This window comes from Tripterygium wilfordii, chromosome 18, assembly GCF_013401445.1.
Source record: "Tripterygium wilfordii isolate XIE 37 chromosome 18, ASM1340144v1, whole genome shotgun sequence".
In the NCBI taxonomy this organism is placed as follows: Eukaryota; Viridiplantae; Streptophyta; class Magnoliopsida; order Celastrales; family Celastraceae; genus Tripterygium; species Tripterygium wilfordii.
In genome coordinates, this window is record NC_052249.1 from 3,484,988 (window position 1) to 3,510,960 (window position 25,973).

The 25,973-nt window shown below is 36.1% G+C and overlaps 2 protein-coding genes across 4 annotated transcripts; both read right to left on the minus strand.

The window, feature by feature from the left end:
* Positions 1-13,210: 13,210 nt before the first annotated feature.
* LOC119983918 lies at positions 13,211-16,700 on the minus strand. Of its 3 annotated transcripts, none has more exons than XR_005464795.1 (5): positions 16,573-16,700; positions 15,380-16,031; positions 14,999-15,060; positions 14,146-14,171; positions 13,531-13,564 (listed from the first exon to the last, which is right to left on the minus strand). XR_005464795.1 is itself a non-coding variant. In XM_038827654.1 (4 exons), exons 1-3 carry the CDS (start codon positions 16,596-16,598, stop codon positions 15,040-15,042), a joined length of 699 nt encoding a protein of 232 aa, XP_038683582.1. In that variant the 5' UTR covers positions 16,599-16,700; the 3' UTR covers positions 13,211-13,564; positions 14,999-15,039. The 3 variants fall into 3 exon arrangements, 1 of the variants encoding a protein (XP_038683582.1); XR_005464796.1 differs by having other exon boundaries at positions 15,380-15,963; positions 16,573-16,654; XM_038827654.1 differs by lacking the exon at positions 14,146-14,171 and having other exon boundaries at positions 13,211-13,564.
* Positions 16,701-20,675: 3,975 nt separating this feature from the next.
* On the minus strand, positions 20,676-22,377 carry LOC119983919. The gene is made up of 3 exons (XM_038827655.1): positions 22,299-22,377; positions 21,106-21,757; positions 20,676-20,786 (listed from the first exon to the last, which is right to left on the minus strand). The coding sequence occupies exons 1-3, from the start codon at positions 22,322-22,324 to the stop codon at positions 20,766-20,768; spliced, it is 699 nt and encodes a 232-aa protein (XP_038683583.1). The 5' UTR covers positions 22,325-22,377; the 3' UTR covers positions 20,676-20,765.
* Positions 22,378-25,973: the final 3,596 nt, after the last annotated feature.

Below are 25,973 nucleotides of genomic sequence, written 5' to 3' on the forward strand. Positions count from 1 at the left end.
CAAAACTTGGAATGCATTCTATAAAATGTGGACTAAGTTGCTGGAATCTGAAACTGAGAATGCGTATGTGTGCAATTTGGCGGACCTTGAGGTAGTGTTTCAAAACTTTCCAGGTGTTATTAATTATCTTAAAGATGTATGATTGACACCGTATAAGGAGATGTTTGTATCAGCATGGACCGACAAATATCTGCATTTTGGAAACCAAACAACTAATAGAGTCGAGAGCCAGCATGCCAAGTTGAAACGATACTTGGAGTCATCACAGTCAGATTTGGTGACATCACTGTCTTTTATTCATCACGTCATCCAATCACAGGACATAGCTATCAAAGCGAGTATTGAGCAGAGCAAAACTATTGTCCAACATCGATTCAATATACCACACTTCTAGGAATTATGTGGTTTCGTTTCAATCCACGGGTTGCATCTGATTTCGAAAGAATTTGAGCGATCTAAGAATGCCGGAGAAGTTTCTTACAAATGCGGATGTCAACTTCGTACGAGCTATGGGCTACCATGTGCGCACGAGCAAGCAATATATTTGAATGATGGTCGTCCCATACCAATTAATTCCATAGATAATTTTTGGAGGAAACTGGACTTATCACCGTGTGTGTCTCTTCAAGACGATGACATCGATTGTGTTGTCGATCTACAAGTGTTCACGAAACAATTTAAGCAGCAAACGAGGCATGGCAAATTCAGTCTTTTAAGGAAGTTGAGGGAGATAATCACACCATCAACAACTTTAATTCGTGAACCTGTTGTTAAGACGAACACTCGTGGACGCCCCTCGAAGAAAAAAGTTGCATCAAATACTCGTGCTAATCCGTCTGCATTTGTGTTCGTTGAGTTTGATTCCCCTCATTCTCGGGAACCAAGCAGACACAGTTATTCGTTTGGAGGCCCCGACTTGAAGAGCAGGGAAGACATATCCACTCGTGCCAATACGGCTACATTTGAGTTTGTTGAGCCAGATATTTTCCAGTTTCAGGAACCAGCGAGACACAGTTGCTCCTCTACTTACAACTACTCTGTACATGCCTATATTCGTCAGTTTTCACCTATACTTCATCCTTACATTATGCACGTACAAGACGTAACACCTGATGGAAATTGCGGCTTTTGGGCGATAGCTGTCTGTCTTGGTCTTCACGAAGATGCATGGACAACTATCCGGTATAACTTAATAGAAGAATTGCACATATTCAAGACACAGTATGTTGAAATATTTGGCAGTGATGATCAGTGGACTCGTGTTTACAACTCACTGAACTTCTTTGCATTAGATAGAGGAGCACCGATTGAGCATTGGATGACTATGCCTGATATGGGTCTCTTGATTGCTTCAAAGTTCAATGTGATATTACACGTTTTAAGTGCTGCACAGAGTTTCACGTATTTTCCACTTCGATCTACTCCACCACCGTCGTATCAACATGTTGCTATCGCTATTGGGTACGTAAATAATAATCACTACGTCCAGGTTGCATTGACAGAGGGTTACCCGATGCCTCCTATTATGCCTCAATGGGTTCACTTCAAACATGATTGCGCAAATGCATGGGCTACCCAGTATGAGGAGCGAATTCATGCGTACATGCAATATATGCGTCATAGGTTTCATTCTGAAACCATTGTGTTGGAAGATTAGAAATGTAATACGTGTTAATATATTTGAATAAATTTGTTTTGAATATTCAAAACTTTTGTGTGTATTTAATTTTATCTCGTACAAAAAGGGAAAAATACAAAATTCAATCAAATTACATTAACTTTGTTAACAAAAAATAAAGGATACATGATTACCAACTAAATGAATAAAACTATATATAATTTAATCCTCCACGCTCTCTGATTTAAATTATCTAAAAATAAAAAATATAATTAGAAAATCAATATCATATCAGTAACATATTATCCTCAATTTGAACAAAATATACAATTGTAGTGCAGGAAAAGGAAAAGGGAACCATTGAAAATGGGCGAGGCAAGAAAGAGCCAAAGAAAAAATGATAAAAAAAGAAAATATAAATAAAAAATAAAAATCGCATTAGATTCCCCTTTCTTCGTTCTTCATTTAATCAATATATTAACTTGTACAGTTCACACTCTTTGACTCTACCCATGGGATTATCCAGTAATAGACCTTCCACAAGGAGATCCACCCAATACAGTAACGATATCTAATTATGAAGATTTGTTGGGTAGCTGACCCTCTGAGTCCTTGCAAGAGTCTGGACAAAATTTTTCTGCATTCCCCTGACATCTGTAACACTTGTCATGTCAAATAATAAAAAAAATTGTATTCAACATGACACAAACACAAACATCAATGTCAACAAAGCTTTTTAGCCGGTCAAATCATGCATTGCTTGGGTTTAATTAACAAATAGGCCGGGTGTATTTAGAAAAACCCAAAAAAAAAACAAAAAACATTGGTTTACAGTCTTTGAGAGACACTGTCTGTCCTGACTCCTGACAAGTTCAGTGTTCAATGTAGGGTCTAGTCTCAGACTCAGACCATTTAAGAAAAGTAGAAACAAAACCCAACAGTTTTTGCATGCAGTATCTTCACTCTCGTATGCTGGCCTTTTTTATAGGTAATTACAGACATCTCACAGACAAATCAAGATTGACAGAATGAATCAGTGTCACATCACGTGTGCATTTAGCAAAAATAATGTGTATTTAGATGCACCTAAAAAATATGTTAACTCATGAAAGCTCCAATCCCAAAAAAAGGGAGAGTGAGAAGCAAAAATGGGAGTATATATAGCACACCCTTCCTCTTTCCTTGTTGTCAATAAATTAATCATGGAGCAAATATAATTAATCATGAGAATTTGGAGCCATTGAGAAATTAGGCTACTAGGCTGTAAAATATCAATGTAAAGAGTTGAATTTTTAAATTTTTTATTCGAAAGCAAGCATTAATCTTTGCCGATTTGGTCTTCCTTAGATGATTACCAATACGTTACTTAAAAAGGGCATCTATCTATATATTCTTGCCTTCTATCATTGTTTCACAAAATCAGAAAAATAATCTAATCAAGTTACAGGATTGTATCAATTCAATTCAAAATTCATTCTTGAGAATCTCAATAACATGATAATTCTGAAAATTAAGATTTGGAGGAAGAAGTTATTGTGAATCACATACTAGCAGAGAAGGTACACTACCCAGTTGTTAGGAATCTCACATCGAAAAGATGTGAGGTTTCGATATCCTTTTATAAGGACAAGCTCTCTCCACTACCAACAAACCCTTTTCTTTGGGTTTAAGTACCATTAAGTGAGACGACTCATGAAAACAAAGTCCGTCTCACTTAATGGTAGTTGAGCCCAAGAAAAGACTTGTTGATAGAGTGAAAAACGCTTATTCCTATAAAGGGATATTGGATCCTCGCATTTTTTCAATAGGGTATTCCTAACACTAGTTAGAAACTAAAATAGTTGGAGATAAGCAACAACAAAGCAAAAGGGGAACGTATATTTAGCTCGCAATCTACATATTAAATATTTCTAAAATAGTTTTCTTTGTAACAAAATTTAATTGCTACTTACTCCTTACAAAATATATATATATAATCACTCTTTCGGTGTTTCCGTACTGAGGACGCTAGTTATAAGAATCAAGCCAAGCATCAACTCCAATTAAACACATTGCCCTCTGAACAAAGTATATAGGAATATGAATAATTACAATATTTGTTAAGTGCGTGCGTCAAGTGCCTTTTAAGTAAGAAGCGAGGCCGAGCGCACACCTTGCACCGTCTCGCTTCACCAGTGTATCAAAAGTGCAATGAGACGCGCTTCTTGCGAAGCACAATGTGCATAAAGCGCAGGCCTCACACGCTTATGTGTACCTGATTGTTTGGCTTTCGTCTTGTTTGCGACGGAATTCGAGTGTTGCGAACAAATAAGATCAAACGATGTGTGCAGGAACAAACATCTTGAAACAAAGTCCCAAAAAAGGGCACAAACACAGGACAGAGGATGGCCTCCAACGGACGCAAACACACGAGGAAGAAAATGGGAAAAAGGGCTAATTAGATTAAAAGCTAAGAAATGGAAATTATATACTCTGTTTGAGTCTTTGATTGATCAGACCTTGTAAAATCTAAAATCTAGGCTTATATACATGTTCTCTACAAAACAAGTGTTCCACGTTCTCTCAACTATTTGATAGTGTAGAATAATTACTTCCTTTCTACCTGACACGTGTGCTCCACGTTCTGTTGTTGTTCTATTTCCGTTGAATTGTAAGTTTCACGTTTACCACTCTCTCTTATACGTTGAGGTGTTGTGTAACTGCCGCCGCTTATTTTGATCATTAATAAGTTGTTTGACCAATCTATCTTCGTTCAGGTTCCTAGCTTGTTTATTCCTCGTCCAAACCTGACCGTTTCCTTCTGCCTTCGTTCAACGAATTGGACGACATTGCTATGTGAACGAGACGACATTGCTATGCCACATAGCATCGATGTAATTTCGATGTATTTTTATATGCAACGCGCCTGAAGCTCAGCTCTTATATCCAGCAAATCTAGCCCAAGAGCTTCTTCGTTTTCTTCTTCCTTCCTATAAGTCGACCGCGTTTGTGTTTTCTTCTTCCTTCTCCTTTGTCATTGCATAAGTCTTCTTCTTCTTCATCCTTTGTCGATCAAGTTTGCTCCGTTGACCCCACCTCTCTCTGTCAATGGGTGCCTCTGTCGATCATTCCTCTCTTTTGTCAATATTTAAAGTGAGATATTTTTTATACATAGTTTTTGTTAAATTTTTTTGATATATTGCCTCTGTCTCGCAACATATTATAATATTGATATACAGATTTGTTATATTTTGATAAATTTTAAATAAATTTAAAAGAATAATTTACCCAACAATGAGGTGTACATGGCAAGAATTTCTTGATATGCCGATTCTTTTCTTTTTTTGGGTTTATCACCCATACGATCTTTTATTGGACAAATAACGCCCCCCATTTGAGATTAATTTTATTTTTAGCACCGTGCCACTATTGCTAACAGCGACATCTATTTGTCTTCAGCGATGCCGCTGTTGAGAAAAACAGTTAAGGGAAAAGGACGGGTGCCATTGTTTTAAACAACGGCACATACATATCCCAACAGCAGCATGAGGATGTCGCTGTTTCCAGAAGCGGCATCAGAGAATCCTAGGTGATGCCGCTGTTGGAAATTGCGGCATCACTTAGGATTCTCTGTTGTCGTAATTGTGAACATCGGCTTCTTCTGTCTATAAACAAACGCGCAAGCGCTCTCCCGTACCCACAAAAACAAAATGAATATAGAGAGGAAGAGAGTGAGAGTCTTTCAGTTTAGTGGAGAACAATAACAACCGAGGAACTAAACTGTAACAATCTTATTGTCAATTTCTACTTGTATTCATTGTTTGGGTACATATCTTATCTTCTATATCTTATTTGGTGTAAAAATAGTTTAGATTTGTTAATGTTTAGTTCATTATTTTATTTGATGTATAAATATAGTTTAGATTTGTTTATGTTAGAGTGATTAGTGTAGTTTGGTTATAAATATTGTTTATATTTGTTAATGTTTAGCTCATTATTTTAATTTGAAAATTAAAATTGTTAATATTTGTTAATGTTTAGTTCATTAATTTAATTCAAAAATAAAAATGGTTATATTTGTTAATGTTTAGCTCATTATTTTATTTGGTGTATAAATATAGTTTGGATTTGTTAATGTTAGAGTGATTAGTGTAGTTTGTTTATAAATATTGTTTATATTTGTTAATGTTTAGCTCATTATTTTAATTTGAAAATTAAAATTGTTAATATTTGTTAATGTTTAGTTCATTAATTTAATTCGAAAATAATTTTTTTTTTTATATTTGTTAATGTTTAGCTCATTATTTTATTTGGTGTACTAATATAGTTTAGATTTGTTAATGTTAGAGTGATTAGTGTAGTTTGTTTATAAATATTGTTTATATTTGTTAATGTTTAGCTCATTATTTTAATTCAAAAATTAAAATTGTTAATATTTGTTAATGTTTAGTTCATTAACTTAATTCGAAAATAAAAATTATTTATATTTGTTAATGTTTAGCTCATTATTTTATTTGGTGTATAAATATAGTTTAGATTTGTTAATGTTAGAGTGATTAGTGTAGTTTGTTTATATTTGTTAATGTTTAGCTCATTATTTTAATTCAAAAATTAAAATTGTTAATATTCGTTAATGTTTAGTTCATTAATTTAATTATTTGTTAATGTTTGGCTCATTATTTTAAATCGAAAATAAAAATTGTTAATATTTGTTAATGTTTAGTTCATTATTTTATTTGATGTATAAAAATAGTTTTGATCTGTTAATATTAGCTTGATTAGTTTAATTTTTAAATATTAACTTGATTGGTTTAATTTTTATATGAATATTGTAATACGAAGGTGATAATGACTTCACCAAAAAATCAAGATTTTTCATATAAATATGGGTACGATTATAGTCAATCTACTCCATGGGTTGATTGTACCCAGACAACTGCTGGAAGTTTCTTCACAACATCAATTATCGGATGTTAATGTCACGTTGATCCCAGAATTGTGTGCCACTAAACACAACAATCATTTTAAGCAGACGATCGCGAACAGCGATGTGGATATTGAAGATGATTAACGTTACATAGGATCTAATGACAGTAAGGTTGAGGTTGAGGATGATGATGATGGTGGTGACACTGAACAAAATGTTGGCCTCCAGACTCTCTTAGTGACAGAAATACCCGAATTTGGAGCTATTAGTTTTGATGATGTGGTATGCACGGATTGGGATGATGTTAATAAGGGGAATGAAGGTGACTTAGAAGTTAAGCAAGTGTTCGAGAATAAGGCAGAACTGCTTAATGCGGTGAAAGCGTGGCACATAGAAAACAACTATCAATACAAGACACAACGTTCGAACACAGAAATTATTCAATTAAAATGCGTAAAGGACTAGAGTTGCAGATGGTATCTTCGGGCTAAGGCGAAAAAGTCAATTTCAATGTGGATGATAACTATGCTAAGAGGGCCACATACATGCACAAATGTCTCTTTAACACAAGGTCATTGACAGTTGGATTCTGAGTACTTAGGAAGTGCAATTTTAGGTATTGTCCGAGCTGATTTGAAGATTAGTGTTGCTAGTATCCAAGCCTTTGCGAGCACACAACTCAAGCATGAAGTATCTTATTTCAAGGCATGGATAGCCAAACAAAAAGCAATGGAGAAGTTATTTGGATCGTTTGAGGCATCAAATGGTGTACTGCCTAAGTTCTTTGGAGCTTTACAGATGTCGAATCCAGGCACGTTGTCCATTTCGAGCATAAGAACAATAACAACTTAGTGGCAACATTTGGATGTGTGTTTTGGGCATTCAAGCCATGCATTGAAGGCTTCCAGTATTGTCGTCCATTGATCAACATTGATGGCACACACCTATACGGAAAGTATAAGGGCAAGTTGCTGATAGCGGTTGGATTTGATGCAGATACTGGGTTGTTCCCATTATGTTATGCGTTGGTAGATGCAGAAAATAATCAAAACTGGGCATGGTTCATAAATTGTATCCGTGCCTATGTTACAGATCGTTGGGGTATATGTGTGTTGTCCGATCGACATCCCAGCATCAAATGCATAATGCGAGAACAATGGCCTGAGCCATTTGCATTCCACAGATATTGTGTCCATCATTTAGCCAGCAATGTCATGACGAAGTTCAAAGATTTTGAATTGAAAGCCACCATTAATATTATGGCCAGAGAAAAATCTCGTGAGAAGTTTGATTTTTGAATGACACGGTTGAAAGGACTAAATGTTGAAGCATGGCGTTATCTAGACAAAGAAGAGAAAGAAAGATGGACATTATCATACAATGATGGACATCGCTATGGTAACATGACTACGAACATATCAAAAAATTTTAACAGTGTCCTAAAACGAGGTCGGTTTTCGCCTGTCACCACTCTTGTGCAATTCACTTTCTACCGGTCAAATAAGTACTTTGTGACAAGGAGAATCATAGCAGATCATAATCTTCATGAAGGTAAACAATAGCCAGGGAAAATGACGAAAGCTCTATTGCGGTAAGTCTATATATCAAAGCGACATCAGGTACGAAAGTTCAATCATGATCCACCGACATTTCAAGTTTCCACGAGCGTTCGTCGAACTGAAGTTAATCTACAAGGAACACGAAGTCATACAGTCAAGATTGGGGATGAAGCTGATCAACAGAGTTGTACATGCAACATGTGGCTATTGTATCATCTTCCTTGTTCCCATGTTATTGCTTGTTGTTTGGCAAACCGTGTAGAATACTCTCAGTTTGTGGAGTCGCACTCCACTGCCACTTCGTTCCTGGCTTCTTATGCACCCACTTTCCATCCAATACTAGATGAAACAGGGTGGCCCATATACAATGGGCCATTGCTGATCTCGAACCCTGAACTACGACGATCATCAAAGGGTTGACCTAGATCAACACGATTGACTAATGAGATGGATATGCGAGAAGGAAGTTCACGCTATAAATGTAGCGTCTGTGGTCAAGCAGAACATAATAAGAAATCACACGAATCAAGGGGTTGAAGTAGGAATGTTTATAATTTGATAGATATAATGTGTAATGTTGTTGTAGAATATATATTTTGTGGGTTTATTGACGTTGCCTGTTATGCGTTTGTAGGATGGATTTTTAGACCCCTTTCAGAGTTATTATTCACCATAGTGGTTTCATGGTAAACACTATCGTAAACTTGAGTGAAAAATATATTAATAAATATGCATAAATAATAATTTACATAAATACTTACAACTCAATGTAGCCTACTCATGTGAGGCTCGTACTCTAGCCATGAAATTACTGGAGTTTCTGTTGGAGAACTGATGAATATGTGAGTGATATATGTATACCACCGCATACAGTCATTGATGTCTAAGTACGCGATGCACTCCTGAAGGACTAGGTCATGTCGTTGCTCCCACTGTTGTACCTACGCTCATTCTCGTCAACCCAGTTCACATCGCTCCGCCTTCTCCTACTCAACTCATGCAAGTCCGCAGCCGTATCCACTGGCTCTAGAATATGCTGAGATAGTCCAAACTGTCGCATGACATGATCGGGGCAATGTCGCTCAACTATCTCATAGCAAATGAGCGGTACGACCGACGCCCATATCTGAGATCCCTCAACACACACACGTGGCGCCATAGAAAGTCATTTATGTGTGTATAACATTCACACAACCTTCCGTATAAAATAAATATAATAGATTTAGCCCACAAGTTTTAATATACTTGGAATCTATGATAATTGTGGTTAGTACCTGATGAGGCCCCAAACTATCAAGCTCTGCCCTAGCAAATGATACCACAGTGGTGGATTATTCCTGCAAGTCCAATCCCCACTCCATATAGCACCTAGCTGAAGCAAAGGTACGTCTGGTCCAGGTACGAGATGCCTAACAATCTCCAGGTGACATAGATGTAGCCGCTCCCACGACTATAACTACAAAATATATATAAAGTGTCACGCATTAAATTTACAAAAATAGCATCAAACCAAATTACGAACACATCATCGAAACGTAATAATTTATACTATTTTGTAGTAACATTGGACATCCACCCATCCCTCTTGCTCCACTTAGACAAGCTCGACAAATATTTCGATATAAAACTACGACAACAGCTCCTCCCCAGCTATACGTGCTAGTCTACTGCAAATCCTCCAATAGCGGCAAATAGTGAAGTGAAATGCTAGTGCCATTGGTGCTCGTGAACAACAAACTCCCAAAGAATGCCAAAATATAGGCTTGAGCATACTGCCGTAATACATCCTCTCCAGCACCATCGGCTGATGGACTGTGATGACCAAAATTGTAGAAAGCCAAGACAATCCAACAGAGGCATCCTGCCTCTGTGTATGTGGGGGAACCCGACCCAACGATCTCTGCATTACATCATCCCACTGTTCAACCACATGTCCAATGACAGCATGACCATCCACTCTCAGTCCTAATAACACGCCTACATCCTGGAGTGTGACCGTCATCTCACCACAACGGAGATGGATTGTGTGCGTCTCACGCCTCCGTCACTCAACTAATGCGGTTAGTAGTCCATGGTCAAGCCTAATATGACCAATCTGGATGATCCCATAAAAACCTGCCTCGATCACAAATGGCCTAACATGTTTGTCTAAATCCCAGAGCACATGGTGTCTAAACGTGATAGCTCATCGAGCATCATCCTAAATATATAAATAAAATTTAAATTACTACCTCAATAAATAAATAAAAATAAAATGAACATTAAGGTCAATAAACTCTTACCTAACCACTCGAAACATCATATGATCTATGCCCAACTTGCATATACAAAACAGATCCATCTACTAGACCAGGATTCTGGACTCTCGTGACCCCAACTACGGATCGAGACGTAGAACGACCACCCCGTGTTTATGCCGTTACCAATCTGACAAACATTTGAGATATAATATAATATAATCCATAACATTTAATTATTTGTAGTTGATGTATTTAAGAAAAAAAGAATGTTTTTCCCAGAGAATTGAATGACAGATCAATTTCTTATTTTTTTCCCTTAATGGTTCATCAACTTCGGGAGAGTGTCTCCAAAATGGCAAGATGTGCGTTGTCGTGTATAGGATTGTCTATTTTAGGTGCTTCAAAACTTCCCATCCAAGTTGAAAGAGAACAAGACTATTCTAGGCATTCACCTAGAAAGTTAAAGAAAATCCAGAGAAAATCTGGTCTCACTTCCCCAATGCACCCAAGCCATGCACATAAATCTTAAAAACGACAAGTCGTGAACCTAGAAAAAAACACATTTGATGAAAGCATCTTAAAGTAGGAAACCAGGATGATAAAAAGAAAAGGATGCTTAAAGAATGAAAGTAGAAAACGATTGATCAATGCATGCATGACGTTACATATATATATATATATATATGCTACTCGATCAGAACTTTGGGACATAAAGCTCAACAGATGGAGCTCACTATTATGAGAAACAACTATGCCTTTTGTACATTTACAAGATCATGCGAGATCAACCACATTCCCGGATCAATAAAGCGTTTCTCAGTTGAGGCTCAATGATTAAGTCATTATTCGATTCCTACAAAATCATGATACTACGAAAATGGTTGGATATGATCTTCTTCCTTCCTAACACGAGCTTGAACAAAACAACACCAAATCAAAGCATAAAAAAAAAAAAAGCATACACCCAAATCTGAATCCAGCCAAGTCAATATACAAATTTGGAATCACATTTGCATGAACCACCAAGTTAAGCATTTAATCTATGGCATGATTAGTGCACACCTTTAAACCGGAAAGGAACTGTGGACGAAGGACGGAACGGAGAAGGAGAACTTCCGGTCAAACTCCGGCGTCGGTGGTGGCATAGAACAGGCTCTCCGAGACTCCGATGGATGGCGGCGGGCCCCCAAACCTGTTTCTCCTCACGAGCGAAGCCCTATGCCGGTGATCTGTCTGTTTTTATATCTTAGTGAATGCCGCTGTTAGCAATGGTGGCATGCCGCCATGGCTAACAACGGCATACGTTATAATGCCCATAGCCGCTTTTCACAACGGCGGCTATGTTTTGTCTCTAGCAAAGCCGTTGTTTCCAACAACGTTTTGATTAAATTTAACAGAGTCGTTGTTGTAAATAGCGGCACCGCTAAAAACAAACAAGTACACGGTGCTAGATATTCAAATAATTTGAATTGGGCGTTATATGTCCAATAAAATTTTGTACCGAGGCCAAATCGAAAAAAACTCTGATGTCTTTTGGTATCTTTTGATCCGATGAGCTGTATATAGAATGAATTGTTTGATCTGTTTTCAGCCTTTTTGTTTTCTCCATAGACTACACTTGTTCAACATGCATGTCTCTAACATTGTTATTAATATTTTTCAATTATTTCGACAGCTAGAAGGGAACCTGGCCATCATATATATATATATATGTATATATATATATATATAGCTTTTTTCTTATAAGGATTCAAAATAAGGACTAGTTTAATAACCATTGAATCAAATCAAGGGACCAGATTAGATCTCAAAAACAAACCCTCTTTTTTCTCTCCCACGCGCGTTTACTTTTCTCCTTCTGGTCCCTTATATCAGCTTTTCTCTTATAAGGACTCAAAATAAGGACTGAAAATAAGGACTAGTTTAATAACCATTGGATCAAATCAAGGGACCATATTAGATCTCAAAAACAAACCCTCTTTTTTCTCTCCCACGCGCGTCTACTTTTATCCTTCTAGTCCCTTATATCAGCTTTTCTCTTATAAGGACTCAAAATAAGGACTGAAAATAAGGACTAGTTTAATAACCATTGGATCAAATCAAGGGACCAGATTAGATCTCAAAAACAAACCCTCTTTTTTCTCTCCCACGCACGTCTACTTTTCTCCTTATGGTCCCTTATATCAGCTTTTCTCTTATAAGGACTGAAAATAAGGACTGAAAATAAGGACTAGTTTAATAACCATTTGATCAAATCAAGGGACCAGATTAGATCTCAAAAACAAACCCTTTTTTTTCTCTCCCACGCGCGTCTACTTTTCTCCTCTCAGTCGTGAACTAAAACCTCCTTCCCCATATATTTGTCGAGAGACCTACGACCACCATAGTCGGTCGGCCTTTACAATCCATCTCTATCGGAAATCACCCATAAATCTTCTAGAAAGTAGACGCGCGTGGGAGAGAAAAAAGAGGGTTTGTTTTTGAGATCTAATCTGATCCCTTGACTTGATCCAATGGTTATTAAACTAGTCCTTATTTTCAGTCCTTATTTTGAGTCATTATAAGAGAAAAGCTATATATATATAGGATAATGCTTAAGACCCCCAAAAAGTGATCCCCAAAAGTCCCTCATTTATTGTGGAGTGTTGGATGTGAAGTGGGCCTCACATGTGTGTTTTTAATCAATGGTTATTTTAATGCCACATAGATTTGGGGAACTTTTGGGGGTTAAATTTTGGGGGTCTCTAGCATTGTCCATATATATATATACAAGTTTTCTCTTATAAGTACCCATAATAAGGACACAAAATAAGTACACCCTTCCCAACCATTAGATCAAGTCAATGGCTCAGATCTGATTTCCAATTAAAGACACAAACAATTGCACTCTGGTACACCCAGAAAAGGACAGGAAAAAAGAATAAAAGGTTTACCTGGACAGGCAAATGATGAAGGAAGAGGGTTTTTATTTATTTATGGCTATAATGCATACTAATTTTGCTATTCAAAGGGAGACAACCTATTAGAGATCATAAGGAGTGGCTACTACTATGCCAAGAGCTCATTATTTCATCATATGTTTTAACAACTATGCAAGTAAAGTCACATGTTCAATATTATCGTCGTCTTCAATTCTATTCACATTTTGTATCTCAAGAGAGTGGTGCCTGCGTTATGCTGTATCAACACTCCTAAGCTGTTTTTTTTGTTTTTGCATTTTCTATATCCTCCCGTCCTCAACCTGCATACAGAGATTCAAATAGTTAAGAGACAAACAAATTTTAATAACCCTTTAGAAATGATTCATAGATGTCACTACGTGGGATCTAGGACACAACTGTTACAAACAATGCATCACTACCATTTGATGCTAAAAAACTGTACTTGAACTTTCGTGTAAATACTATTATTAGGTGTTTTGTAATCAAACATTTTCAGATAATTAGGAATTATACTTCAAAAGTTCAAATGTAATCATAACAGGTAAAAATTTCCATTATCTGAACAAAAGAGGAAAGTAAGCAGTCTCAATTCTCAAACTATGCCCAATTCAAGCATCCTTTCACAGCTAATTAAAGGCAACTAAAAAAACAGAGGTAACTTTGGTTCCCTATACATTGCAATATTGCATGCATCAAATTGCAAAGAAAACGCTAGATTTACTTCAATTCAAGCATCATTTACAAGAGCCAACACTTTGTAACACAGCAGCGTAACAACAGTAACAGAGAAACCATTTTATTCAAAAGTAGTAGCAGACATTGAAAAAGAAGAAACAACTAGGATTCTTTGCACTCAATCAAACTAAAAAAAAACTTTTACCTTAGCTACGACCAGAAAGAAAATACCTGCAATTACAAAAGCATGTAAAATGATAACATAAGCATTCCTTTACAAGATAAAACAAACTTTACCATGAAGAAATCCAAAAGGCAATCAATTTTCAGGCATAAGTAGAATATAAAACAACATGGTTCCTTTGCATTGAACCAAATTACAAAAGTAATGCTAGGATTACCTCTATCAACAGCAAATAAGAAAATATAGCTACCATTAAAAGCAGTCTAAACCTTTCAAGTTCTACATCGTCCTACAAACTATAGCTCAAGAATTAATAAAATTGCAGCATGAAATTGATCTGAAATTAAAACTCTTGGGCTCACATATTCATCATGAGAAAAACCAACTCAGAAAGAGCCACAGCCGGAAGTTTTAGGCCCTTAAGACTCCGGTGCATGCATTCTCCTAGCTTTCTTCTAATAATCAGACATGGAAATTGCGATGGCCTCTGCAATCCATTGCTGAGATTCTAAATTAGGGTTATTCCAAATCTAGATTTAGAATAAGCATTATTCTTGTTAACTAAATTAGGGTTGGGGATTGGACAATAGCTGTTATCAACTTTTGCATAAAATTTAGACAGGGCAGGTTGTGCTATACTCATCCCAGTGGGTGTTTGAATCCAGAACCCACACCAGCTCCACTTCTAGAGCCGGCGACAACACTATTCTGATACATCAGAACTTTCCAATTGTTGTTTTCAACCACCCATAGCCAATATTGGTTCTACTAAACGTTTCCAAACAACATCAGACAACAAATAAAGACTGTGAAAGAGGATCCATATATTGACGACAGCATGAGATGATTTATTTTAGTCAAAAGAACTCTTAACCTTTTCGCAGTAATAAGGGAAGACAGCTCCATAGAACAACTTCAGTCCTTGAGCGAAGGATCCTGACATCATCCAAGAGAATATGATCAAGTCAAAATATTGCATATACAATAACTACTTTTAATTCGAAAGTTAGATTGCTAAGATGGGATTGATCATATTCAAGAGTAAAAGGCTAGGTTCATTGTGATTTAGCAAAAGTCCAGGTTAGGTTTAGCAACATGCACTTTGTTTTTTTGTTTTAGATAAATATTTTAAGATTACAGGATTAGGATTCAGGTGATCACATATCCTAAAACAAAAAATTTCATCTCCGAATTCACACTATAACAAAGTATTGAAAAGATCTCGCAAATAAGAAATTTAAGGGAAGGTGATTACCGATGGAGGTGGTAGTAACCCCACTCCCAGTATTTCTCCAAACATATGCACCTTTTCAGGATCCACCAATTCATAGGGAATGGGTGATAAGGGAATGGGATCACTAATTGTCTCATCTGGATCATAAGGAGAAAAGGGATCACTAAATGTCTCTGCTGTCTCATTAGGAAAGGCAAGGGGATCACTAGTTGTTACATCTATCTCATACAAAGGAACATTCTGAATCTCCTCAACAAGACGTGCTTCTCCACTAACAAGTCGATAAACTTTTGTAGGATCAGTGGAAGTAACTTTCCCAATCTGAACAGTTCCACTGGAGCTACTAGGAAAACTTGTAGGGCGGAAAATCCGATCATCCATAGTCCCCCCTGTTGTCTCATTCAAAGTAACATTCCCAAACTCCTCAACAAGACGTGCTTCTCCACTAATAAGTCGATAAACTTTTGTAGGATCAATGGTAGTAACTTTCCCGATCTGAACAGGTCCACTGGAGCTACTAGGAAAACTGGTACGGATGAAAATCCAATCATCGAAAGGTTTGAAGTACGGATAATTGGCATCCAGACATCGCTTCTTGAATTCCTCTACAACAGCGTCATCGTATCCCAAATGTTTTAGGTAGTCAAACATCAACTGATGAATCGGTTTCCAACTGAGATAAAGAAAAATCAATTGCATTAATCTGACCTAAGATGTGGAAATAAACTGATGAATTTGTTTCCATGTGAGACTAGAAATCAAATGAAGAAATTTCAATCGCATCAATCTTTAACGTAAGATACGAACATTAAATATCAAGATCGCATTGATAGCTAACCTTTCCATAGGAGACTGAAAATCAAGAATAATCAACCACATGAATCGTTAACCTAAGATCTGAACATTAATCGGCGGATTTCTTTCCAACTGAGGAAAGAAAACCTAAGATCTGATTAACATTTGCGAGTTATTTCCATATGCGACAACAATCAATCTCAGTGAATCTAAGGTCTTAATATAAATGACGAATCCATTTCCAACTGAGACAGGAAGATAAATTGCATGAACCTTTCAACCTAATATTAACATAAATGGTGGATTCATTTCAAACCGAGAAAAGAATCATCAATCGAGTGGATTCCTCAACTAATCTGTGAACCTTGAATAGATTGCCAAAATTAGACAAGAATATCAATGGAGAATCAAGGGATCACCTCCTTTCATGTTCCTGTTCAGCCATTTCTTGCTTCAGAATTTGATCTGCTTGAGCGAACTTGGGAGTGATTCCTGTTCCTTCTCTCTGTTTCTTCCTCAACACGGTTTGGAGTTTTTATATTTGATAAATTGGGCGGGAAGCTAGCACCCAATGCTTGAGTGACAGCTGTTAAACTAGGTCGGTTTAAGACAAACCCCAATCTGTATAATTTTATTTTTTTTTTGCTTTTTTTCTTTTCTTACTTGGATTTCTTTTACGAGAAAAAAACTAAATGCATTGCACCTCTTAATCTTTTTTGGTTTAGTTCATAAAAAAACCTACTTAATTTACTTAGTATCACACATGACAAATATTTTCATTTATTTTTTTTGATATCTATATGCATTTTTTTAAAATGGCGACGTCAGTTTTAATGTCAAAAGCACAATATAAGAACTGTTCCAAAGGATGTGGTAAAATAGAATGTCAAAAACTTTATTTTAGATTTTAATGCTCCGTGAGCACATATGATGCTAAAAACTTTATTTTAGACTTTAGATGCTCCGTTTATTTCATAAAAAAGTGTTCATTCATGGGAAATATTTTTTCGAGAAAAAATATTACAGGAAAATCTTGAGTTTTCTAACGTTTGGCCAAGAAATGCATAATACTTTTCCATTGTTTGTTTGTTGTAAAAAGATAAATGCATAATACTTTTTCCATTGTTTGTTTCTTGTAAAAAGATAAAAATATTTTCATATCAGAATTTGTAAAATAATATACATATAATGAACATTATTTGCACCCATTATTTTCTGAGGAAACTCCACTCTAGAAAATCTCAGTAGAAAACATAATAAGTATGAGTTCTCTCATTTTTTTGTCTTTTGAACAATCACAATGTGTACCCCATCCGTTTCTTGCTTTACCTCTTTCCTCTGCCGTCTCTATTCTCTCTTCTATGTCAATTTCACCAGTAAGGGTTCACCTTGTAAACTTTTTTATTTAAATATGGTCACCTTTATCTCTTTTAGTGTTTTAGTTTAACATGACATATCATTAAGGAATTATGGAAATGTTGATTATTAAATTACCAATTAATATGAATATGAGATAATAACCATAAGATAAAATTAAGGAGCCATGATAGCTGATAACTCTTAGAGTGTGTTTGGATTGAGGGATTTGGGGGAAGGGAAGGGAGGGGAGGGGAGGGGAGGGGGAGAGAAGGGAAGGGAGGGGAGGGGGGACTATTTTTTTCTCTCCCATGTTTGGATAGATAAAAAAAAAAGAAAAGAAAATTTGTTTAATTTACTAATTTATCCTTAATTTTATGTTAAAATATTATGTATAAGGGTAAAATAGATATTTAACTTACAAATGACTTAATTAGTAATCATTTCCCTCCAAATGACTCCATTTTGGAGAGAAAAATTTTAACAAAAATTTAATGAAATCTTCCTCTCAAATCCCCTCAAATCCCTCCCCTTAATTTTTAATAAACTATCCAAACAAGGGAATTGGAAGGAAACTTTATTTCCCTTCCTTTCCCTTCCTTCTAAATCCTTCAATCCAAACACACTCTTAGTAGTTATCTCTCATCTTAACCCTCTTCTCTTCTTCTCTATTAAAGAGCACGTTCAATATCTTATGTGTACATACTTTTTCCATCACTTAAGTTTTGGTGCTAAAAGAGAGACAGAAAGAAGAAATGTGTTAAGTTTGTTTTGCATGTTATTCTTGGAGCATCTTCTTCATCCATTTATATGACAAATAATGGTACATGATATCGATCCTATTAAAGTTATTTCCGCATTATAAGTAGAGTATTATGGTAATTATGAAATTCCAAGCCATGTCCCTTATGTTACAATTACAGGCTGCCTCAGCACCCTAAAATACCTTACATCCAATACTCAGGTTTGATTAACTTTTGGAAGGATTTGCCATTTATTTGGTTTTTTTTTTTAATTCCCTTTCTAGATTTATGTTTACAGTAGTTGTTCCTATTTTATATTTTTCCTCTGCAATTGCTTACCAATTCTTCCTCAATCTGTAATTTGAGAAAATCTATCTAGTCAGTTACAAATATGTCTTGGACCTTTTATCACCGTTTGATTGTCAATTTTTAGGCAAGTCACTTTGATATAAGTACTAGCAATAACTTCAGCAACAATAGCATCTTCTGCAGTATAAGCGCCACTATAGAATTCAGTGCAAATATCTGACATTTCTCCTTTGACCTCCAACAATCACTGCTGCTGATAAGCCATTTACGCCTATGGCAGCATCAAATTTTAATTTCTCCATAACAAAATGAATTAAGCACTTCATATCCCTTTTTTTTTCTCGAAAAAACTGTGGTTTGGTTATTAAATTTTAGAGATTTGAAACTAGAAAGCTTTAATATGTGCATACCATTTAGTTTTTTTAGCTCATTCACCCAAGCATAAAAGGTTTACCTGGACAAGCAAATGAGGAAGAGGGTTTTTATTTATTTATCGCTATAATGCATGCTAATTTTGCTATTCAGAGGGAGCCAACCTATTCAAGATCCTAAGGAGTGGCTACTACTATGCCAAGAGCTCATTATTTCATCCCATGTCTTAACAACTATGCAAGTAAAGTCACATGTTGAATATTATCGTCGTCTTCAATTCTATGCACATTTTGTATCTCAAGAAAATGATGCCTGCGGTATGCTGTATCAACACATCCTGCGAACCTATACAGAAAACTCCTCAGCTGTTTTTTGTTTTTACATTTTCTATATCCACCTGTCCTCAACCTGCATACAAAGATTCAAATAGTTGAGAGACAAACAAACTTTAAGAACCATTTAGAAATGATTCGTATCGTCTTCTTAAAGTTAGATGTCACTACATGGGATTTAGGACACAACTGTTATAAACGCTGCATCACTTCTATTTGATGCTAAAAAACTGTACTATAAATTCAAAAGTTCAAATGTAGTCATAACAGGTAAAAGTTTCCATTATATGAACAAAAGAGGAAAGTAAGCAGTCTCAATTCTCAAACTATGCCCAATTCAAGCATCCTTTCACAGCTAATTAAAGGCAACTAAAAATACAGAGGTAACTTTGGTTCCCTATACATTGCATGCATCAAATTGCAAAGAAAACACTAGATTTACTTCAATTCAAGCATCATTTACAAGAACCAACTGGAACTTTGTAACACAGCAGCGTAACAACAGTAACAGAGAAACCATTTTATTCAAAAGTAGTAGCAGACATTGAAAAAGGAGAAACAACTAGGATTCTTTGCACTCAAACTAAAAAAAAACTTTTACCTTATCTACGACCAGAAAGAAATACCTGCAATTAAAAAAGCATGTAAGATGATAACATAAGCATTCCTTTACAAGATAAAACAAACTTTACCATGCAGAAATCCAAAAGGCAATCAATAAACCATTTCAGGCATAAGTAGAATATGAAACAACATGGTTCCTTTGCATTGAACCAAATTACAAAAGTAATGCTAGGACTACCTCTATCAACAGAAAATAAGAAAATATAGCTACCATTAAAGGCAGTCTAAACCTTTCAATTTCTACATCGTCCTACAAACTATAGCTCAAGAATTAATAAAATTGCAGCATGAAATTCATCCGAAATTAAAACTCTTGAGCTCACATATCCATCATGAGAAAAACCAACTCAGAAAGAGCCCCAGCCGGCAGTTTTAGGCCCTTAAGACTCCGGTGCATGCATTCTCCTAGCTTTCTTCTAATAATCAGACATGGAAATTGCGATGGCCTCTGCAATCCATTGCTGAGATTCTAAATTAGGGTTATTCCAAATCTAGATTTAGAATAAGCATTATTCTTGTTAACTAAATTAGGGTTGGGGATTGGACTATAGCTGTTATCAACTTTTGCATAAAATTTAGACAGGGCAGGTTGTGCTATACTCATCCCAGTGGGTGTTTGAATCCAGAAGCCACACCAGCTCCACTTCTAGAGCCAGCGACAACACTATTCTGATACATCAGAACTTTCCAATTGTTGTTTTCAACCACCCATAGCCAATATTGGTTCTACTAAATGTTTCCAAACAACATCAGACAACAAATAAAGACTGTGAAAGAGGATCCGTATATTGACGACAGCATGAGATGATTTATTTTAGTCAAAAGAACTCTTAACCTTTTCACAGTAATAAGGGAAGACAGCTCCATAGAACAACTTCAGTCCTTGAGCGAAGGATCCTGACATCATCCAAGAGAATATGATCAAGTCAAAATATTGCATATACAATAACTACTTTTAATTCGAAAGTTAGATTGCTAAGATGGGATTGATCATATTCAAGAGTAAAAGGCTAGGTTCATTGTGATTTAGCAAAAGTCCAGGTTAGGTTTAGCAACATGCACTTTGTTTTTTTGTTTTAGATAAATATTTTAAGATTACAGGATTAGGATTCAGGTGATCACATATCCTAAAACAAAAAATTTCATCTCCGAATTCACACTATAACAAAGTATTGAAAAGATCTCGCAAATAAGAAATTTAAGGGAAGGTGATTACCGATGGAGGTGGTAGTAACCCCACTCCCAGTATTTCTCCAAACATATGCACCTTTTCAGGATCCACCAATTCATAGGGAATGGGTGATAAGGGAATGGGATCACTAATTGTCTCATCTGGATCATAAGGAGAAAAGGGATCACTAAATGTCTCTGCTGTCTCATTAGGAAAGGCAAGGGGATCACTAGTTGTTACATCTATCTCATACAAAGGAACATTCTGAATCTCCTCAACAAGACGTGCTTCTCCACTAACAAGTCGATAAACTTTTGTAGGATCAGTGGAAGTAACTTTCCCAATCTGAACAGTTCCACTGGAGCTACTAGGAAAACTTGTAGGGCGGAAAATCCGATCATCCATAGTCCCCCCTGTTGTCTCATTCAAAGTAACATTCCCAAACTCCTCAACAAGACGTGCTTCTCCACTAATAAGTCGATAAACTTTTGTAGGATCAATGGTAGTAACTTTCCCGATCTGAACAGGTCCACTGGAGCTACTAGGAAAACTGGTACGGATGAAAATCCAATCATCGAAAGGTTTGAAGTACGGATAATTGGCATCCAGACATCGCTTCTTGAATTCCTCTACAACAGTGTCATCATATCCCAAATGTTTTAGGTAGTCAAACATCAACTGATGAATCGGTTTCCAACTGAGATAAAGAAAAATCAATTGCATTAATCTGACCTAAGATGTGGAAATAAACTGATGAATTTGTTTCCATGTGAGACTAGAAATCAAATGAAGAAATTTCAATCGCATCAATCTTTAACGTAAGATACGAACATTAAATATCAAGATCGCATTTATAGCCAACCTTTCCATAGGAGACTGAAAATCAAGAATAATCAATCACATGAGTCGTTAACCTAAGATCTGAACATGAATCGGCGGATTTCTTTCCAACTGAGAAAAGAAAACCTAAGATCTGATTAACATTTGCGAGTTATTTCCATATGCGACAACAATCAATCTCAATGAATCTAAGGTCTTAATATAAATGACGAATCCATTTCCAGCTGAGACAGGAAGATAAATTGCATGAACCTTTCAACCTAATATTAACATAAATGGTGGATTCATTTCAAACCGAGAAAAGAATCATCAATCGAGTGGATTCCTCAACTAATTTGTGAACCTCGAATAGATTGCCAAAATTAGACAAGAATATCAATGGAGAATCAAAGGATCACCTCCTTTCATGTTCCTGTTCAGCCATTTCTTGCTTCAGAACTTGATCTGCTTGAGCGAACTTGGACGTGATTCCTGTTCCTTGTCTCTGTTTCTTCCTCAACAAGGTTTGGAGTTTTTATATTTGATAAATTGGGCGGGAACTCTAGCTCCCAATGCTTGAGTGACAGCTGTTAAACTGAGTCGGTTTAGGACAATCCCCAAGCTGTATAATTTTTTTTTTTTTGCTTTTTTTTTAATTTTTTAATTAAACTAAGTCGGTTTAAGACAAACCCCAAGTATATAATTCTTTAATTTTTTTTTTTTGCTTTTTTTCTTTTCTCGCTTGGACTTTTTTTATTAGAAAAAACTAAATACGTGTCACCTCTTAATCTTTTCTAGTTTAGTTCCGAAAAAACCTACTTAATTTAGTTTAGTATCACACATGATAAATATTTTCATTCTTCTTTTTATATCTATATGCATTTTTTAAAAATGACACATAAATTTTTATGTCAAAAACACAATATAAGAGCGACTCCAAAGGATGTGCTAAAATAGGATGTTAAAAACCTTATTTTGGACTTTAGACAGTGCAAAAAGATGGTGCTAAATTTTGGTTGGGACCCATAAAGGGACGAAGTCAGGACTTCATGTGAGGGAGTTGCAGTGGCGGACAAAAAATTCTATGTCAGGATGAACAAAGCTAAGAGAGGGGTTCTGAGTCCAAGGGTAGCGCTCTCGAAAATTTTTTGGGTTATCTATCAATTATAGATTCGAAAGTATAAAAATAACACTAAATGAGGGTCTAGAGGCAACTGACCCCTCATCATACGGTAGCTTCTTCACCCATGATCCCCCGGGATATGTTGAAATGGGCTGGTGAAATTATTTTGGGCCGAGCCCATTTAATATTGAAGTGCAACTCTTTTTTTTGGAGAGGAAGTGGAACTCATTTTTTAAATTTAATTAACTCAATAGATTTAATTAAAAAGACTTTATTTTCTTAATCAAATAAAATTAAAAGCTAATACTGAGGCCAATGAAATTGGACTAAGAGCATCTGCATCAGTTTCTCTTAACAGATTCCCTAAAATACAGACAAAATGTCACTTTCCCCTATTTTACAGATTTTCTATCCAATCAACACTGCATCAGATTACCTATCATATTCTCTATTGCATCAAAATAATATTTATTTCTCTTTCCTTTATTTATTCTATTCATATAAATTACTTCTATTTAAAATAATAAATTAATTACATTTAAAACAATATATTAATTAAAATAATAAATTAATGTTATCAAAAATTAGAGAAAAAAATTGAGGAGAGAGAAAAAGTGAGGAGAGACAGAGGAGAGAGAAAGAGATGAGTGATGAGAGAGAAATAAAAGAGAGAAAAAGTGAGGAGAGACAGGGAGAGAGAAAGGAGTGAAAAAGTGAGGAGAGGAGAGAGAAAGAGATGAGTGATGAGAGAGAAAGAAGAGAGAGAAAGAAAGGAGTGAGGAGAGAGAGAGGAGAGAGTGAGGAGTGAGAAAGAAGAGAGAGAGAAAAAGTGAGGAGAGAGAAAGAAGAGAGAGAAAGGAGTCAAAATGTGAGGAGAGGAGAGAGAAAGAGATGAGAGAGAAAGAAGAGAGGGAAAGAAAGGAGTGAGGAGAGAGAAAGAGTGAGGAGAGAGAGAGGAGTGAGAAAGAGAGGAGTAAAGAGAGAGGAGGGAAAAAATGAGGAGAGAGGAGAGAGGAGAAAGTAAAATAGTAAAAAATGTTATTTTATGTTTAAGGAAGTGAATAGTGGTTCTCTAGATGTAGGGAACTACTATTCATATTCTGTAAAATAGGGAACCTCTAGGTAATATGATGCAGAGCTCTATTTTGACAAAATCTCTATAATCTTTCCCTATTTTACAGACAGATTCATGTTTAGGTAATCTGATGTGGATGCTCTAAAGAGGTCTGGAGACATAATCCGCTGGGCCTAGGTTAACGCAGATGAGGTTAGATCTACCATCACAGATCTCCTCTGTGTTGATGTTGATATCTCTGATGGAAGTTGCGGAGTTCTTTTTCTATTTCTTCTGGCTTGTTAAGAACCGTCATGTGCACGAGGAACCTCTTTTCCCCTCAACTTCCAAGCCACGTCCCTTGTGTCACAATTACGGGCTGCCTCAGCACCCTCGGAAAACCGTACATCTGATGCTTTAGGCCGACTGAATCTGGTCACCATACGACGTCGCTGAGAACCACTTTCAAGTTCAACTGAGAGTCGAGATTAATATTGTTGCATCTTGGCATGCTTCTGCTACTTACGCTAGCGTGGGAGTTTTGTGATTCGAGATAGTGGTGGGCGAGTCATCCTATTTGCTTACAAAATGAACCCAGCGATAGGTGGCTCTATCATGATGGAAGCCTATGCTTTTTTGTTCGGGGAAGAACAGACCATTGATCTTGGCCTTGGACGTTTTATACTCGTGGGAGATGCATTAGTCATTGTTCAGGCTTTCCATCAAGAGGCTCATTCACTTACCCTTACTGATTCATCCTCCGGATATACTGTCTAAGAAAATCAAGTGGATTGTGAGATTGTCTATGCTCCTCGGGACAGCAACCGGCTAATGGATGGCTTAACATCCTTATGCTTAGATTCTACAACCACAATCATCTTACGGGGGATAGCCCTACAATTGATAACGACCTTAAGAAATATATATGCAAATGGAAAAAAAAAATGTTGGAAAGCAGGCAAAGCACTAGAGTAGAGGTTCTCTTAAGATTACTATGAACATTTAAATTTTCAGAGGAAATGACTAGATGAGAATAATACTCCGTTCATTTCACAGAAAATAGCTCATTCATGAAAAATATTCTTAAAAGAAAAAGAATTTCAGGAAAATTAAAAATTATTAGTTTTCTGGTATTTGGCCGAGGATACAGAATACATTTTCTAGTGTTTGTTGGCTGTAAAAAAAAACTCAGATCAGAATTTACCTGATAGTATGGCTTGTAAGCAATCCATGATCATTGAGAGGCAAATGAAAGGACCCATACCTACTACATGTTCACAATTTCTTTCTCACTGCTAAAAGCATAGCCCAAAATGCATCTGCAGCAGGAGATACTTGTGCATACAATAACCACCTTTGTGATTGCAAGAACCATCACGGCCAGGACAGCCATTTTTGCTGCCCGTGGATTCCCAGCTGCAAATTCATTCACATTCGACTACTAGAAACAATTTAGGGAGACAGAACACAACCCTTATGGTGTCTTTGTAAGGCTGTTTACAAAGACAGAGAATTGGAAGCATTAACTGAACATTTGAAAACAAAATTAAAGTTCTTCACATTTTCTTTTTATTAGTACATAAAAATATGCAGCAAACATAATGAAATATGAATGGAAATGTACCATATAGAAAACACTGAAGTCTTCAGTTTTGGAACCAGAGCAGACAGTAGAAGTAGAATCGCACAAGACCAACATGCAAGACTAATTAAATTGATAAACAACATAAAAAGAAGATAAAATTCAACCTGGTAGGTGACCATTTCTTGGTTGGAAAAATAATCTGAAGAGAATTACTAAGTCATCACTACAGAAAGAATAGCAATGCATAGCTTCCAAATTTCCCAGAATACCTCATGAGTACTAAATGTTGCTCTATTTTATTTCACAAGCAAAAGAATTCTTCATTGCAACCC